General features: G+C 38.8%; 1 protein-coding gene across 3 annotated transcripts in view; it reads left to right on the top strand.

Annotated features, from left to right (window-relative positions):
* USP46 (ubiquitin specific peptidase 46) overlaps positions 1-7,352 on the top strand; it is a 34,901-nt gene extending 27,549 nt beyond the window's left edge. For all 3 annotated transcript variants that reach the window (XM_075500061.1, XM_075500062.1, XM_075500060.1), the window contains one exon: positions 738-7,352. In XM_075500061.1, the coding sequence (XP_075356176.1) occupies positions 738-839 (102 nt within the window). In that variant the 3' untranslated portion in view covers positions 840-7,352. The remainder of the gene's footprint in view (positions 1-737) is intronic.
* Positions 7,353-18,956: the final 11,604 nt, after the last annotated feature.

The following is an 18,956-nucleotide window of genomic DNA, read 5'->3' as shown; positions in this document are numbered from 1 at the left end:
GGTTTAATTTGGAATGCTTTCTATATCCAATAAAATAAATTTAATTCATTAAAACCTAAAATATCCAGGAACTATGTTGCAATCCTTGGCAATATCACTTGGCAAAATTGGACTGCGTAAAGCTAGCATTGCTGTAGAATTTTAATTTTTGAACAACTGGGAAGTTAACAAGAAAGTCTGGATTCTGTAGTCGATCTGGGTTTGTCTGAATGTAAATTAGAGCAGCATCTGGCCCGCAGCTATTACAGATTCTGCCTAAGCATTCTGCAATTCATTCCTAAGCAAACCCTTTATGTCACTGTGGCACCTTGGCAAAACTGAGGTCGAGTCTGATTTCCCAGGATTAAATCCAATGGAGGAAAGTAAGCGTTGGGACATTGGATGGGGCATGGCTGGAAGAGGGTTTCTGGAAATTTCAGAGAGATGGGGTCACATGGTCACATTTATGTGTTTTAACTGTTCACTACTGCATTCCAAGGAGTCTCACTTTTATTGGAAAAAGCCTAATTCGGTTAGGTTTACTGAGAAAAACATTCCTATTGACTTTCATGAGTGAGACCAGTAGGGCTTAGCCCCTGAACATTACCCTTTCACTGCTTAAATTGTAAACAGAATTTGCTAATTGCTACCCTGAAACAAATAACTGAATTTGTCTTTTGTGTTTATACGGTCATTTAGTCCATGTTTGGTATTTCTTTTACCTAACAACACATTAAGAAATTTTATTTATTTTGCAGAAAATAGATGCTCAAGCTATTGAAGAATTCTATGGTCTGACCTCTGATATATCAAAAAATTCAGAGTCTGGCTATATTTTATTCTATCAGTCAAGAGAGTGACTTGGCAAACTGTGACTATTGCGCACAATGATGCTGCACACAAAAGAAGGTGATGGCCCCCCTTAACTGACTTTTACACAGACCACATCTTGTATGGTTGAACAACGATACACTCTGTCTCCTATTAAATGGTCTACGTGATATTGACTACAACTGTCTATTTTTGACATGTGGAACTTTGTTTTGGGGAGGGGTGGTTGTTTGTAGTTTTTAAGTCTGATTGAAGAGTTAATTGCAGTCAGATTTTAGTGGAATTTATATGGACTAACATTTACAGATAATAAGATTTGGATGTCAACTGTTAAACCCAATCCAGCTAGAGTAGTATTTTATATGGAAGTGTTCATTGCATTTAGGGCAAAATTGTTTAAAACTTTCTAAATGGCTTTGGGGTGTGTTGATTTACAAAGCATTCCTTTAAATACATCCTGACATACACTTACCCATTTTAAGTGTAAGGAAAAAGATCTGTTTCATGATGATTGGAATTGTGGTTGAATAGGGGATTTTTTTACATGTTGCGCTCTGCTTCAAAAAAGACATTCTTCCAAAATCATTTAAGCTTTGGGTTGTTAAAAACTTTCAGTGCATAACCTCAGGCCTAAAATTCACATAGAATTAAATTACAGTGGAACTAAGTAATTCTGTATGTCCAGTCACTTTGTTTATCATGAGATAGTACAGATGAGGTGAGATTTCAGAATTTACAGAGCACTGCAATAAAGGGAGCGAGATGACACATATGACACAGAGATAAATTACATTTATAGAGACTGAGCTTATCTTCCTGTTAAAACGATATCATAGGTGGTTTACTTAATTGAGTTTGCAGAGATTGCAACACTGCTCATGTATAACATATCCATCAGGACTGAAATTACACAGTCCATTTAAATAAGTGTTGTTCGTACAACATGTAAGACACGGCTTGATCTTGCAATTTTCTGAATATCTGTAGGTCCCATTTTCATTTCTCAAGACAGAGTCCATTTCTTAGCAAAATAACGTAATACATAACAACCATTAGTTTACACACACTGTCATGTATATATAATCCCTAACATTTTGGCCCTGTTTGACAGCATTTGGGTCACCACAGAAATAAATAGGGCTCTGGAGTGTCTAATTTTAAAAACATCAAAAGGCTTAGTGCAAAAGGCTGAGTTTGTGATTTTGCTAGGTGAATTTGGCTGGCACTAGTCATGCGTTGGCTAATAAAACTGCTGAACTCACATACTGGAATTTGGCAAAGAATGAATGTAGAAGAAAGTATCAACAGGGTATGAGAAGGGATCGATAGCAGGTTGAGGCAGTGGTAACACTGGGTAACTACCTTGCTTGGTTTGACACTTTCACTCCATTATACCATTCTTGAACTTCAGTAGCCAAATTCCTATTCCAATGAAGTCAACAGCAAAAACACTCTTTCCTTCAGGGGGACTGACAGTTGGTTTTAGTATTTACAAGGAAATAGTCTCATCTCACAAAATTTATTTCTACCTGTTATATTTCCTTCACTCTTGTTAAGTATTAGACAATGTTGCTTTTGGTTCTTCTTTTCTTTAAGAAGCCTGCCTGCCACTTTATGGCCGACACTCCATTTCAAGAAATGGCTTTTGAAGTGCAGCTAAATCTCATCTTTTAGTCTTCTGTAGGAAAGAGAATAACTTTTTTTCATTGTAATCTACTGGGAAGGTGAAATATCTTTTGTTAAATAATGGTGAAAATGAAGTACTAGCTTCTACTGTAACATCAATTGAAGTTCAGTTGGATTTATCAATGGCCCGTTTGTAAGCTAAGGAAATGTAGCACTTTACACTGAATGAGAAACAGAAGTGGACTTTTCATCTAACATTATTTGTGATTTATCATGTTATTATACTGATACAACAAAATAGACGTAGAATGTAACCTTAGAGTACTTAGGTGAATAATAGTAGTGGTCTACAGAGATTGCTTATATGAATGAAGGCTGGTGCGCAGGCTCAGGAGAAGCATAATTGGGATGCAGCTCTAGTTCTTTTATTGATGTTAAAATGAAATGTTCTGCCTCTAACCCAGAAGACGGACATCTGACAGGAGACTTCAACTCTCACTGAGGCCCAGGAGCTTTTCCACTGAAAAGCTAAACCTGCAAATCCCTCTTTAATGGAATTATTTATAAACATTCAGAATTTCCATATAAAAATATAATAATCACTTGCCTTTTAAAATGGGTAAGGTTTCCTCATTGTGAATGAAGGCACTTTCTAGATCAGCATTAACCAGTGCTGGTCCAAAGGTCTGTACTTCACAGTTTACTGCTGAACATTCTTAGGGCATTCTTCAATTTTAAAACAAGCAGCAAAAAGATATTCTTAAGGTATCATTTGAATGTTTAGGGCTCATGTTTATATGAAAAGTAATTTTTCATAAAAATAATTTTTTAATCAGTTCAATTTTAGGAAATGTTTTCCATACATATTTCAATTGACATCTGCAAATTGATTTTTTAATGTTCATAATATGAATTAATACTTAAATGGTAAAGTACAGGTTAATAATCTTTGGTTTTCTCCAGCTGCAAGACAGCTCTAGGTTGTAAAACATATGGATAATTGCAGTATGTTATTGAGAGTAAAATTACTAGAATAAGTCTTTTCATAAAGTATGAAAAACCATTTTAAACTTATGCTAGCCCATGAAGAGATCACAGCACTGGTATCACACCAGTCCAACATCAATGGTCTGACATCAACTCTGCAAAATTGTGGAATACTCACTTTACGCTAACACCAGCTAAACTAAGGAGCATTTTCTTTTGATTAAAAAAAAAAAAAATTGCAGTCACCATTCTATAAATTATATCCAGTCTACCATGTGCTGAATGTCTTGACTTCAGTCCAGCAACAGCTGCCCATCACGGGTGTATGAATAGTGCCAGTCTAGGCAGCAGAACTTCTCTTCTATGTCAAATTAAGCGCATTCGCACGGGTTTTGCAGGATTGGGATCGTCACAGGAACAATCATATGATGTGATGTATTTTAGTTGATTAAATAAAACATAATCCTTTTTCTCTTATGCTCATGTATAGATTTCCAGTCCCTTATGAAAGAAGGCAAACATATCTAGGACAATAAAAGCTTTTCAGCCAGCAGCTAGAAAACAAAATTGTAGCACAGATGTCTAATAGTATTCTGTGCGTCCCTAAAACGACTATTTTTATGGTGTTGGGTTCTGAGTATATTAGGCCTAATGACATGTGAAGTTTTCTACTCATTTCACACGCTGTTGCTGAGATGCGTTGTCCATTTATAAATCTTGTTACTATGTTTTTACTTAGAAAAAGAACATTTTTGTCCTGTGTTGTTTTTCCACTGAACCCAAGGAAGCACTGCAGTGCTGATGAATCAGTTATCTTACAGGATGAGCTCAGACCTCAACTTTTATGTTTCACAGAACAGGCTGTCAGGATTTTATGTAATTTCTATTTTTGGGACATAGCAGAGGGAGGCAGAAGAGGGGAGTGATGGAGAAACCACACCAGTGAAGCAGAACACCTTGCTGAAATTAAGTCCCAAAATTACTCCTGTCAATTTTATTTGAATAATTTACAGTTACCTCAGAGCAGCAGATTACATGTTAAAAGTCTCGTTCCTTTAGCAGTTGGAGTAAAGAAAATAAAGCAGTAGGTGTTTCCTTCACATTAGATTTAATAAAGATATTAAAGACCTAACTAAGCTGAAACTGAAATTCCCGTTACATGGTGGGTCCCGAAGTGCTACCACAACCTGCCTTTTACCTTCAGACATTACATTTCATTCACCCATCTGTTACAGCATCATGTACCTGGGAGCTGAGCCGACAGCTTGCAGCTGCCAGTGATCTGATGCCTCTCCGCAGCAGACCCTTCTTGTTTCGTCTCCTTTTTGCTGCTTCTGGCTGACAAGCGTGAGCAGTATCTTACAGCTGAATGTGTACTAGAAATTTTGAGAAGTTTTGGCTGTGTACCTGATCTTTGCTAGTACCTTTTATCAGAGTTTGTTTTAATTTATTTCTCTTTTGTTGGTCTGTTATTGTGTTTGTATAATAACTTATGTAGTTAATATTATTAGTTTTCTGTTTTAATTTTTATGTACTTTGATTTTTTAAAATGTAATCAAGCCAAGCACTTTAAGCAACAATGTCAATCTCGTGAAATTCCAATCAGCTTAACATTTTGCCTTTGTCTGTTTGCTTTTGCAGCTGTTTGCTTGTGATCCAACGTCTCTAGTTACAACCCAATTTCCATTTTTAGGCTTGTAGTCCTAGTTGGGTTGTAAACTTGGGAAGCCTAAATTTGTTCATACATATTTGTTCACACATAACAAGGATGCAGTATTTACTACGTGTCTGCTACACATAGCAGTATGTACCTGACAAGTTGCACTCACAGTGCACATTTCACAACTGTTTTTGCGCTCTACCTGCTAACCCTTCTGAGAATGACTGTAATACTTTAGTCTGTGGCACAGTTATCAATGACTATAATTTAGAAAAGCTCCACTTCTCACAGGAGAATTCTCTTTTACCAAACACAGAGTTAGCTGTCAATCAGCTGATGATACAGGTATTGCTCTCTCTGCCATTTTATCTGTGCTCTCTACAGTCTCAAGTGTGAATAATCTTAAAAGAGCTGCATTTATTCTTGGCCCTTGTGTGAGGGCTAGCGAGGAGAGCAATGGTTTTGCATCTTCCTTCTCTCCACCTGGGCTCATAAAAAGGGAAGAGATAATGAAGTAGGGTAAGTGCAGGTGTAAAAAAACCACACCATCTATCAAAGACACTGGATGTTTCTGAGAGGCCAGCATCTGTGGTGTCCATATCAGAAAGTCACTGACCTGTGCTGTTAATGCAAGGGTTATTCTTAGTTTTTTAGACATCATATTCTCTTTGATCAATGAAAAGACCAGGGCTTTTTCCTGTTGCGTCAGTTCTGTTGCTGAGGTGTTTCTTCTTCATTTAACATGGCACTTAATATTTAAATAGCCCTTGGGAAACCTCAATAGACACCCTTTTAATTTCTTTGAGTTAACATGCATTACTTCAAAGAGATTGCTTGAACCTGTCCACAAGACTTATTCAGATTAACACGCTCTTTTTGCATACAAGGTCAAATAACACCTATCAGGAGGTATGTGCCCACCTGATGGGACCATCTGGGCTAAGCCCACACCTTTTTACACACTAATGATTCTTTACCCCCAGGAGGTTTGCTTGCTGGCTTTGCCTGAATGACTTAATATGAAACCGCACATAACTCCCTTTATTCATGGTCTCAGAGTTGCTATAATTCTTTAATAATTCTGCTTCATTTGGTTATCAAGACTGGAACTATTGCACAACGTAAAATAAATTAACTTGTTTGTGCCATTCACAGTGGTCAATTTAACAGCCTAATGCTTCTGATGAAGGCTGTTGCAGGTGGCAACTTCACTATATGTAAGAATATTAAAAAGTGACTTTTCTGTGATAGCAAGGTAGGTCTGTAGGAGGAGCTGGACTGGCATGCAGCTTCCTAACCCCCAGCTTGTACCCAGCTGAAGTTGGTGCTCCATCCTCTAGGTAATCCTACCCTTTCTCCTAGGGGTTCCAAAGTGGCAGGAGCAAACCCGTTGTGAAGACAGCTTGCAGTTCACCAGAACATCTTGCTTGCCACAGTAAATAATTAACGAATATTTGCAACCCCTCTCTGCCTGCTCCCCAAAACCTCATTAATGGGTATACATTCCTTAAAGAGGCTGAGCTTAAACATCAGCTTTGTATTTGCAATGGTGTTCATATTTGGAAATGTCCCAAGACAGGTTGTGTTCACATATTAAATGGTTTCCTAGTCCTCTCTCAACTCTCTAACAGCAAGAGCAACATCAGGGCAGCCCTGTTACAGGTTCAAGTGCTTTTCCTGGAGACAATTTTCTAGCTTCAGCGGCTTTTGTTAAAGAAGACCTAACACAAGCTCCATAACTTATCCATGACTCTTTAGGAGAAAAGTCACCATATGCTGTATGAATATGAGTGTAGGGTAGGGGGAAGAAGATAGAGAAGAGGAAGAAATATAGAAAGGGTTGTTTTTTTGGAGGCTTTGAATATGTATATCTGTTTGTAAATATATATTGTCCCTCTCTACCTTGTCAAAACGATGCAATCATAATAAAACTATTAAATATTTTGTGTTAGTTTTTTAAATGGAGTAAGAGGTAGTAAAATTATTAGGCACACAGTTGGGGACACATAAAAATACTGAATTTCTAGTAAAGCGTACAATACATGGTGTATGTGTACAGTTGAGTATCTGCTCTTTTTAATCATGTACATGTATTTAAACCCTGCACTACCTGCAGAACTGTAAGATAAATCTCATGTTGGTTATTAAGCTTGTAACATAAGAAAACAGTATTTTCTCCTGTTAACATGTTTATATTTTACATAAAATAAACTCCCTAGCTGATCTTGCTTCCATTCAACTTGCTTTGAATTCAGCTGGAGCCAGACGAAGGCTGAACATTGATGCTGAGTGTTACACAACGTGGTTCTGAATGTCAGATATCTGTATTCTTACAGATGGCAAGACTGCTGATGCTCGCTTTTTATTTCATTTAATGGAGTCATTGCATTTTAAGTGACTTCAGAGAATGTTTCACCACCTGGGCTAACTGCCCCTGAAGTGTCTTAAGGGAACAAATTTTGCTTGCAGTTCATGAGTCGTCTTGGTGGAATATACATACAATTGCGTGACTGAGCTGTACCTAGTTAAAGCACATGGCTGACCTTGCCAATGTTACTGAGAACAGCTCAAACTGAACAGAACAAAAAGCAGCCAAAATTGAACTACCTTTTCCATCAGGGAACAACAAGAATCCCAAGTCCTTTAGCCCGGCATTTTAGCTGTGACTACCACAGTGGGAAAGGGTTTTGCTAATGAAGTCTAAAATTCTGTCAGAAAATTGAAAGGGTCCTGTAGTCTGCTCATTTTGCTGAAGTTATTCATTAGCAAACACAATTTACTTTCTCAAAAGTGAGGTAAATAAAAGGCTGGAGTTTCTTGCTCTTGTCTAAATGGATTCTTGTTATTCCTTCAGAATCGTTTAGAGAACCAAAATCAAACATAGCTGTCAAACTGCATGTTAAATTTATAGCTAACATGCTATAAGATTTATGGCACATCAGACTATCAAAGGACTAGGTTAAAAAACACTTCACATCTTACAGTACAGATTTCCTCTTAAATTAAAAACCTTGAAGCACCTTCAAATTTATTCCTAGGTTATTAGAACGTAAGCTTTTAACTGCAGGATGGAGACAGAAGTTTAAAACACAGGGGATGACTGAAATAAATCACAAATCCATACTTTTAAAACATTTTTAAAAAATAAATTATAGTGTACATATAAAGAAACCAATAAAAGGTTTCCAAGAGCAGGGTTCACAATCACTGTATGTGGGCTCCACTAGAATTGCTCTCACTTCAGAAATGCATTTTCCCAGACACTCTAGGATGTTTACCTATGTCTCTCTTCCTTATTTTTTGGTATGAGTTAGATTAATCATTTTAGATTAGATTGGGTTGTGTTCTGTGTACCGGATAAACAGAGAAATGCTAAAAATATAATTTCATCTTGATTGAAAACTCAGGTATGGTAGGAGAAAATTATAAGATTCCTCATTTAAATTAACTCACCAGACTTGAAACAACATTTATTAGACATGACTAAATATATGACATGGAAGACCATGTTTCTGGAGATGTTAATTTCCTTGAAAGTCTGTGTGCAATTTAAAAATCAAGTAAAAAATTTTAAAGAAGAAAAATAGGACAACCATTTTCAAGACATATAACTGAACATTTCAATTATCTGTTCTGAAAAATGTTCCTCTTCACTTATTAATTTTATGTCAAATAGTAGATTACTCCATCACCTTGTTAAAGTTAGCTCACTCTCTCTGCATGATTCATTTGGCTGCTCTGCTGTGACCTTCAAGCTTTTCTCAGTCTAAAGAGATTGTAGCCAAGGGTCCTTGCTGTCTCTGGGCCAGCACCCCCCTGAAGACCTGGATCTTCCTGGATCCTTTCTCCCAGAGGACACCAGACCAGTGATGGCTCTCTCCACTCCACACCTAAGCAGCTTCCATACGCATTTTCCCCAGGCTCATCTTTCCAGGAACACACGGTGCACGAGTTTTGTATTATTTCCAGTACAGAACCGCTTTGCTTTACATAGGAAAATACGTTACCAGATCTAGAAAAAAGATAAACAACCATATGTACTCTCCTGCTTCAGTTTGCTCGTGTGGTCTGAACCTAAGAAGATTCCTTTAACGAATCAGTCCAAGACCTTTCTGAACCATAACAACTTTTCCTTGTTTTTTCCCTATGGTTCCCTTCCCCATGTTCTTATATAGCTGGGGGAAGGCACTCTAAGCCCACTTTGCCACAGCAGGTGTCTACTACTCTGAGCACGACGACGTTAGGGTTTGGATGTGAAGGATGGGCTTGCTGTGAAGCAAGCCATTGGTGGCAATCACCGCAGTAAAGAGCGATCGTTATCAAAGTGAACATACTCTTCGCCTATATCTGTTTAACCAGCCACAAACACTTCACCTGATGCTAACAGTGCATTTCAGCTCACCACGAACACAGAAACAGCAGAGGACACAACAACCTGGAGTTTGCAGGTTGCCCCAGGATGCATGGAGAGACCTACCAGCATCAAATAGAATTCAAGAGGTGGAGAATGATAGACTTTTTTTGCCAAATCATTGCAAGGGTAAAATAAAGAGGGCAATACTGGAACGAAATTTGGAATAAGCCAGAGTGAAACATTGTCCTTTGGATTTCATTTCCCACACATATGAGGAAAAATATTCAAGTCATGTTCCAGAACAGAAAGATGTTGAAACAGAAGAGAGAGATTTCACCCAACATTGCAAACTAGACATCACAAATGCTTAGGCACCGACCAAGAGACTACCTGATAGAGACCAAATTCTACCGTCAGTCACTTTGGTATAGCTGTAAAGTAGCTCCAGACAGGTTTGCAGTTTTACAGTGGGATTAGCAATGACAGAAACTGGAATAAAGTTTCTTACCACATCCTTGTAAAAATTTTGGTGTGCGGAGCTGTATTTTCTGTGCAGCTGTAAGACACAGTTATGTGTGGAACACCGTAAGCACTGGGGAAGAACTACAAGTGAGATTATCTCTGCTCTCTGAAAACACGGTTCAGGAGCACAAACAAAATCTTACACTTTATTTAGTCACTAATCATATAATTCTCACTGTCATTCCTGAAGCATTTTTCATCCTCAGAATAGTTTACCAGATAACTTACTAACTTTCCAACTCTTAATTTGGTGAAAATTGTAGAAATTGGGTAATGTGTACCCAAAATCCCTACGTATTTTAGATAACTACAACTGGAGCTGAATCTGGCCACCCCTCAGCTAGACTGGTTTCACTAGTAGGAACATTTTCACTGGCTCTTCGGCAGCTGCCTTGATGACCTCTTCACTTCTGGATGCAGGTCAAAGTGTAGATCTTGTAGCACATCGCCCCAGTATAACCCGATCCCTTGCTATCTCCGAAACAGCTCGTCTTGCCTGGAATGCACTGGGGCAGATGAGGTTACTTGGGAAGTTTGTCGTAACAGCGCTTTACTTTCCAAGGAAAAGATCAGCTTTCTTTTGAGCCCTAGTAATTGTTAATTATTATACACAAGCAGGAAATATTAGGTAAAGCAAGGATGATGTCATTTATTTGGTTTATTCTCTTTCTTCATTCTGGATATTCTAGTTACATTTTCAGATGAACAAAAGTATTCTGAGGTCAGGTCACTGAAGTTTTGACTATTTTAATTCTGCAAGATGAGTAGTTCAGGCAGAGACCAGTGTTGGCTAAGACACCACAATGACACTTAGTTGCCCCTCAGAAGCCGGCCTTGAGGACAAAAAAAAAACCCAAAAGGTAAGCAGAATTGTTCCCCCTAACCTTTATAACTACAATATTTTTAAAAGCTCAAGCACAGGTTGCTAATTCTACTGTTGACATATATGGGGATATTTCTGGGCATACTGCATCACTGTGCCGCCCTGTGGTTTCAACCAACATTGAATTAACCACACTTTTGCAATAACATGCTTCAGGGTAGTGTTCAAGGTTGATATTAAACTGTATTTTTACCATGGCTTAGAGAAGGTGGTGCATGAAATGGAAAAGCTCTACGTTATGGTAATGTTACACATTCATACTCATTTATTGTTCCCAAATGCAGTTACAGAGGATGAGGAAAGACAATCAGTTTATCATAAAGTAAGCGGTACTGCAGAATACAGACCCTGCCCAGCCAGCATTCGGTGTGACAACAGCAGTGAATAAACGCTCGCTGTTTAGTAGGTCCATTTAGTTGTCATGACACTTGTAGAAGAAATGCACCTAGAGAATTGCACCTTCATATACTGAATCTCTTTCTCTCACTCCTGTGCAGTCAATCCCAGCCTCCAGACACTGAGCTGAAAACAAACCACTCCATTCACCATGCTCTGTATACAATTGAACTTTATTTATCCAAAGGTATTTTACTCAAAATCCCTGTAATATGAAAATGAGCTGTATCCTCCAGGCAAAACATTTTTTATCTTGAAACTCTGTTAAACCTGAATTCATGCAACCATTTCTTAATGAAAAAAACCAAGATGCTGGTTCCCTGGCATAATTTCAAGTGACATTCTGCCCCCTTTTTATTGGTTTGGGTTTTTTTTTTTCCCCATAAGCCATGATGTATGGGCTTCTTTATTTTTCCTATTACTCCTGTAATTTTGGAGAGTATCTTCTACCATTCTAGCTCTCACTGAATGGAAGAGTACTTAGCTTCGCTCTCTCTCTGAGGGATTACAATACCAGTTCACCAGCTTCAGTGAATTTTGCAACCATTTCATAGCCAAAGTTCTAGGGCACATTCACAGGACTCATCCTTCAGGAGAGGATGCTCAGGAAAGTGGCAAGGTCTGTAGACTGAACATGAGAGTCTGTGATTTCCAATCTCATCCCTATCAAGAACTCATTGTATTACATGGGGCAAATAATGCAACCTCTCTCTTCCTCTATTTCCCACCTAGAAAATGGGTATGCCAATACTTATCTCAGAGAACTATGGAGCTTAGGTCGGAGGAGGAGAGGCTGCAACCTTAATTACTCTCATATGCACAATAATTAAGTTATAACAGTATATGTTCTCCTTTTCAGGCTGTCTTCTTTTAGTAACTGCAGCACTCCCTTCAAGGGGGAAGGTTTGCAGACAGTAAGATGAGCTGACTGTTATCTGAGAGGAAAAGATATTTACAAAGAGATCAAACAACTGTCCAGAGGTGGCAGGAATTAATTCAGTGATACAAATATACCCCAAGTTTGGCTTGAAAGGTCGGTATTATTGAATTTTATTTCCAAGCAACATACCCATCATAACCCCAGTCAAAGTCAGTGGGCAAAGATCAGGTCCAGAGTGAGTAATAGGTGACCTAACAAGGGAGTTGCTGCAGGTTTCTTTCAGCTTGCTGCCTCTCACAATGACTGTATCTAGAGATTTCAAAGGAAAGGGGGAAAACCCTATTGCAGACAGCTATGAAATAAATGACACATTAAAAAAGATCATTTCCTTACAAAGAAAAGAAAGGAAAGTTTCCAAGGGAAAGAAACTTTCTCTCCAAACTTACTCAGTTAATTGTTGCTTTTTTTACAGATAGGAATTAGGCTAATGGGTTATGCACTGCATACTGCCTGGTTCTTTTCGTACTTGCTTAGCTCATTTCCCCCCTAAAAAGTATTTTGTCACCCATAATAGTTTTCCATTTATGCCTCAGATAATAAGATGCTATCATGTTATTTACAGTATTACTTATTATATCTTGGGCCCTTGCAAGGATTTTAGGATGACTACAAGATCATCAACAAAACTGGCCTAACAAGGATAAGATAATACAAAAAAAAAAGCCCCAACCCCTCAATGGTTTTATGAAGTTAAATATTAAAAAGGCAAACAACAACATTTTTTTCCAGAACTCTGTCCTTAAATTATTTCTCTCTTGGGTTTTGTACTCTTCATTTTAACCTTATTTTTCACATCTGCAAAGCAGAGAAGTCAGCTAAATCACTGCAATGTTCTGAAAAGGAAATGGTTAATATTAATGAAGGGGAGTAAGAAATGCTCTGTTCCTTTTACAAAGGGCAATTCCTCTCCCACATGGGCATTTGGAGCTCCTAAGGATCAGGTTTCCAAAAAACCCACGTTTTGAGGCTGGAACAAACACTAGCAAATATGCAGGAGTGCACCATCCTCAGCTGTTACTGTGATGGACTGGTGGTTTAAAGAGCTGCCATTCATTTTCAATGTCCATTCTTATCAGACCCTTTCTAGTGGGCACCAAGCAAAGAAAAGGCAGCTATTCTCTTGCAAAAGCTGATAAGATCTTTTGTAGAAGAAAATTTGCATTTGGCTGAATGTTAATTTTATAATGCTGTCCAGCTACAGCTGAATCATTTGCTTTTGTTTCCTCCCCACACCCAACATGCACACAGCCAGGAAGGGACTCTACCTAACCTTGAGTGGAACAAACCAAGCAAACCTGTATGACTGTGTGGCTTTTCTGCTTAACAGAGAGATACTTCACAGAACAAATAAGAAGAGTCAAGGACATTACACCAGGGAGTCACTGTCCCTTGGTTTTGGGCCATGTCAGCTATGTGACATGAAAATGTTTTGTGCTGCTTAGCGCTTTTCTTTGTGGATGTTTACCAAGTATTGCCTGTACTCTTTGGCTTCACGGTCTTATAATAATCATCTCAGCATTCCCAGACTTTGGGAAAGGTCAGATCCAGACCTAAAACCAGTTCCAAGTTTTATGAGTTTGATGTAAAAGCATTAGTAATACTTGTTTTTAGAAGCAGCACGTGGGACGCAACTAAACTCACATTAGGACTGCTATGGGGTCTACAAGCCATATGGTTCAAATCCATTTACAAGTGGCGAAGGCTGGATAGCTTGTGCCTAATCTCCTGATGGGCGATACAGTGGATTAGGTAACTAACACAAGTGTATAACACAGGAACTTGTAAGTGACAAGGATTTTTTCTAAGCAGTTAAATCATCATCCACTTTTACTTGCTTCTCAGTCAATATACAGTTTCACACACAAAGAACATTCTGTCTCTCAGGTTTGAGGTCTACTTGAGAAAGTGACGGGAGAAGTGATGGATGACTGCCTCAGGCATGAGCCTCAGGGCATGGGCATCCTTGTGCTCCAGAGTGTCCTGCAATGCTAATGAGAGCAGCAAGCATCATCCTACTGTCACTTTTTAAAAAAGATTATTCTTAATACCAAATGTGTGCCCATTGTTTTGCAACAGCAGCTTCTCCTCCTGTTGCCGTTTCCTCTGGACTGTAACACAGATATTAATCAAAATAGAGAAGCTGCAGTAGGAGAAAATGGTGATCTTATTTCTCTAATACAGTGTATTTCCTTGGCAGCAGATGCCTTTTGACACTGATCTCATTCACACTGGAACTGTATTTTCCTACTTCTGTGAAAAAGCACTGCTTTTCTTCCTCCCAAATCCTACCCGCCATCCTTCCATAACAGGAATTTAATAAAAAGCCAAACAAAGCAACCCCCCCATGCCTCAGAAAAATCCTAACAGCCAGTGGGTGAAACAGACCCAAGCACTGATGAACATGGTCTGATGAAAGATGAGCTGAAAACAGAACACCACATCCAAATAACCCCCAACTGGCATGAATTATCATCATCTACATTCATGCAATATTTGAAACACATGAACAGATGGGAAAGAAATCCTGCCTTTTGCATGCTACAATTCAGTGTGCTTTGGGGCATTCACTGAAGTCGATGTGAGCAGTTTTTATCCTGTTGTGTTGGAACACTGGCTCAGACAGCCGGTAACTAGGTGTCTGTTAATTGAAAGTACACATATAATACTTGTAACTAGGTGCATGTTACTATATTTGAAAATGTAGTGTAGAGATGTTGGACTTCGGCAGTCCGTGATGAATTTCCTGAAGTTGTAAGCATTCTGACAGTTTTGCCTGTGCTTTCCAGGACAATTTCCAGACAACCTGAGTCTGAAAAGACAAAAAAGAGCCAGGTTTCTGGAGAAAATATCAGCTCCAGGAGTGTGGCTCATCATGAAACAGCAGGGTTTGGAGGTCAGTAATTTTTTTCTCCTCCCTTTTAGTACCTGGCTGTAATCTAAGGACGTGTACAAGAACAACTTGTACACAAGGGAGCTTGAACAAAAACAACTTCTAAGCTGTTTGATCAAGGGTCTGTTTGACAGAGGCTCTCCTTGGTGTTGGGAGCAAAGGGAATTTAGAACAAGCATGTGTTAAACCTTAAAAAAAAAAAATACACAAAAATATTTTCATGCTGCCTTTCTTTTGATAAAAGGGTCCACACCCCAATAACTCTTTGCTACCTGAGCCTCTCATCAGTATGTATTTTGTCTCTGCAGCAGTAAATTTCCAGTCTCCAGTACCACTGCAAAGAGAAGCTAACAGTTAAATTGAAAATTATGTCTATTCTTTAATTATTTTATCACTCCTTTCACATAAATCACTTGCATTTAGACTGCCTAAAATCTCTCCTACAAAGATCTTTTGTATGCATCTCTATAGCAACACATAAAGGAGCAAAAGTTTTTGTTTTACTGTGTACATAAAATATAAACCCACGTTTTACAGATTCTGGCATAATATGTAGTCACTGTTTCCTTAATTAGCCTTTTTTTAAAAAAAAGGCTGGTATGCCCTTTGGAACAAGAGAGGGGGCAAGTCCTAGGCTCCCTTTCAGGACCGTGTAAAGGGCAGGAAGCCTGCGCTCTTCGAAAGCAGTTTGAGGAAATGTGGGTCTTTCATCCTCTCCTTAGAACCCTTGAGGTTACCTCTGGAAATGCGTGAGCATGCTCTTTTGCAAGGACCCAAAAACCCTTTACAAGTGTTCATCCAGGCAAAGTCCTTGACTGGAGTAACACAACACCCCAGTGACCCGTGGGCAATAAAACCCAGAGCTCCTAATCCCTACGTCTCCCTAGGCTGATCAGGGCCCCCCTCGCTCCCATCCACACCCCGGACCATTTGTCCTTCTTCCCATGCCCGCTGGCCTGTAGGACCCTGAGGTAATGATCCAGGTTGCTTGTTTCACCCGTAAACTATCTGCTGTTATTGCAATAAAGGGCAGCAGGTCACCTGGCTCTGAGAAGGGCTGGGACTCAACTAAATAACGCCACTAACCGCACCGAAGTGTCTCCCATGGAGCACAGCAGTGGAAAGACAAATGTTATAGTGATAAGTATAAATGCTTTTACAAGCAAAACTGAGAATATCCTTATTATAGTTCTTTCAACTTTTGGCTGTTTTTGTATTTACTTAGATTAATTCAACATACTTCAACTACTTTGTGGGTATTCAAAATATTCAGTTCTATTTTTTGGCTTGAAAATAGGCAAAGAATATATAATTGCCACTTATATGGCTTGCTTCTGCTCCTTCTGAAATCAAGAGGGAAATCTTTCCTTTGAATTAAATAGATTTTGTGTTAAGGCTGCATTAATAAAGCTGTGGGTCTGGACCTGGTCAGTGCTGGAGATGGGGAAATGGAATAGATGCTCATTTGGTCTTACACAACTTGCATAGTATGGTCACTCCTGATTTCAGTTTATTTCAGGGGGAATAGCACTGAATTTAAGGTACTAGCCAAAAGTTGCTTTACTCAAATGCTACGTTTTAGTATAGCTGTTTATCTAAATGTCAGAATGTTATGATTGGTTAATAAGCATTTATAGTTTAAAAAAATCAGAATATCCAGATTCTATATTTCTTTTCTATCCACAGATCCCATGTGGCCTTTAACAGCAGTTTAAAGTTCATAATAATATTTCTTGCTCCTCCTGGCCCCTTCCATAAGTTCAAATTCAGTCTGTGGTCATTGCTGCCCTTCACGAGTTAAATTGCTCATAATTCCTTATTCATTCAAGTGAGAACCTCATAATCTAATGAAAGCCATTAAATTAAAGAGTTCTTTTGCAGTCCCATTGTATCTTAGCTGACAGACTCGTCATAAAAGAAATAAATCAAACCAGCTAATAAGGTGAAATAATCAGGTAGCTAAAAGATTGTATGCAGATTGTACTCTTTGAAGCCTGTTTAAAAAGGTAGGCCAGTTTATGCCCCTTATATTCCATTATAACACCCTAAATTCAGAAGTCTCTGGCACTGAATACACTCACAAATTCCTACCTCTTCCATTTGAAATTTGCTATGGAAAGTTTCCATTGAGGTGTTTCATCAGTGTTATCTAGTTCTTAGAGCAAGCAAGAAGGCATTAGAAAACCTGAGATTTTCCCCAGCATCAGCACGTGCTGAGTCCAGAGTTTTTAGCCTTGTCTCTTTTGTTCTGGGGCTGCCCGGCGGCTTGCTGACTCTGATGTGCATCTCCAAGAACAGCGTGATCTTTGACAAAAAGCCATGTAGGCATCTAAGGAGCCAAGTTCTCTGCTGAAATAGGCTGGGTAGCTCTACTGGGAGCCATGAAAACTTACTGATTTTCACCACATAGAAACCACCCTCATCCTTATTTGTTGCTGTCTTTTCTGAACCAAGTGGTTCTGATTTCAGATGTGTAGCCTTGGGGGTATGAGGGAGCCGCTATATGAAACTCTTTGTGAGTTACCCCTAGAATGTTTTGATACATAATATCATGGAAAATTCATCTATCCCCTTCCTATGTAGTTTGCTATAAAAATGGATTATAGAATTACCAAGAAGAGATAGATCCAAGTATGTAAATCATGCTTTCTCAAGCAAGCAGAAAGCTGTAGCTCTGTGGTTTTCTCACAGGAACTCGTAAGAAGTGAAATAAGATTCCATCTTACCCCTGTCTTCATGATTAGATGATGCAAAGAGTATCTGTGCTGTGTACCTAATGCAGATAGTTGTTTCTTCTATTAGTAACAGAGCATGAGATGGGCTTTCAAAAAGCACTTAAGGTAGAGTCACAGCCTCTCTTCACTAACGCATGCTTGAAACTCCCACATAAGCAGGCTTTCTATATAGGCACTTCTTCTGATTCATATGGCAGTATAGTTGAGTTGTAATTGGTATATGCACTTATAAAAGGAAAACTATGACCATATCCATCTAGAAATAAGCCCTGACTTTTTTAACTATTACACTGAATCATTAGGAGAGGCTTTGCTGTCTTTCTCAATCTTCATAAGCTAGGGAAAAGACACCTGAATCGTTCATCACTCAGAATAAACTGCTCCACAAGGATGTGGTCTTTTGGTCTGAAAAGTGTGGGCAGAATGCTGCGACAAGTGGAAAGGAAACAAGTGACCTGGCGGGAAGCAGAGGGTGGGTGCCATGCGGGGTGCTTTCATGCCTGGGGCATCACCCACACAGCAGCTGCAGCTGCCTCCTGCATCAGACCAAGCAACTGTTCTGCCACCCTTGAAACCCAGGACAAAACATTAGAGGGGAAAAAAAAATCATACAGGTCCCCACTGCAAGCAAATTCAATCATAAAGGCCTACGTGTTCAGCAGTAATAAAATCCAGGCTGCAAAAAATTAATTGCCTTCAAAAAAAATAAGGATGCAATACTAACATAACTAAAGATATCAGCTGTAATGAATCATTGGGCTTCTTGGTTATTGGACTGACTCGAACCATTTTAACTTAAAATGCGTTTATACAATGCATAGTGGTTAATTTAATCTGGGTAAGGCCTCCACTGAAAGGATGATTGAATTTGTGTCAGTGCGCCAGTGACAGTAACATATTTCTGCCAATAACAGTGAAGAGTAACGTTAAACAATGCAGCAGAACAAAGTGCTCCTTGCTTAAGTCATAAGCCAATATGTAAGCATTAAGTAATGGTTTGATGTCATATTGGGAGGCAAACATTGCACTGACAATACCAGAGTCGAAAACGCATGTAAGAAAATACAGAGATGACAGTATTTTTGAGACTGAGAAGGTATGTGTCTGTGATAATTTTTCTTTGTCTTTTTCTTTTGTCTTTCCTGTTACTCAC

This window comes from Mycteria americana, chromosome 4, assembly GCF_035582795.1.
Source record: "Mycteria americana isolate JAX WOST 10 ecotype Jacksonville Zoo and Gardens chromosome 4, USCA_MyAme_1.0, whole genome shotgun sequence".
NCBI lineage: Eukaryota > Metazoa > Chordata > Aves > Ciconiiformes > Ciconiidae > Mycteria > Mycteria americana.
Note: the sequence above shows the minus strand (reverse complement) of the source record. Positions and strands in the feature narration are given on the sequence as shown.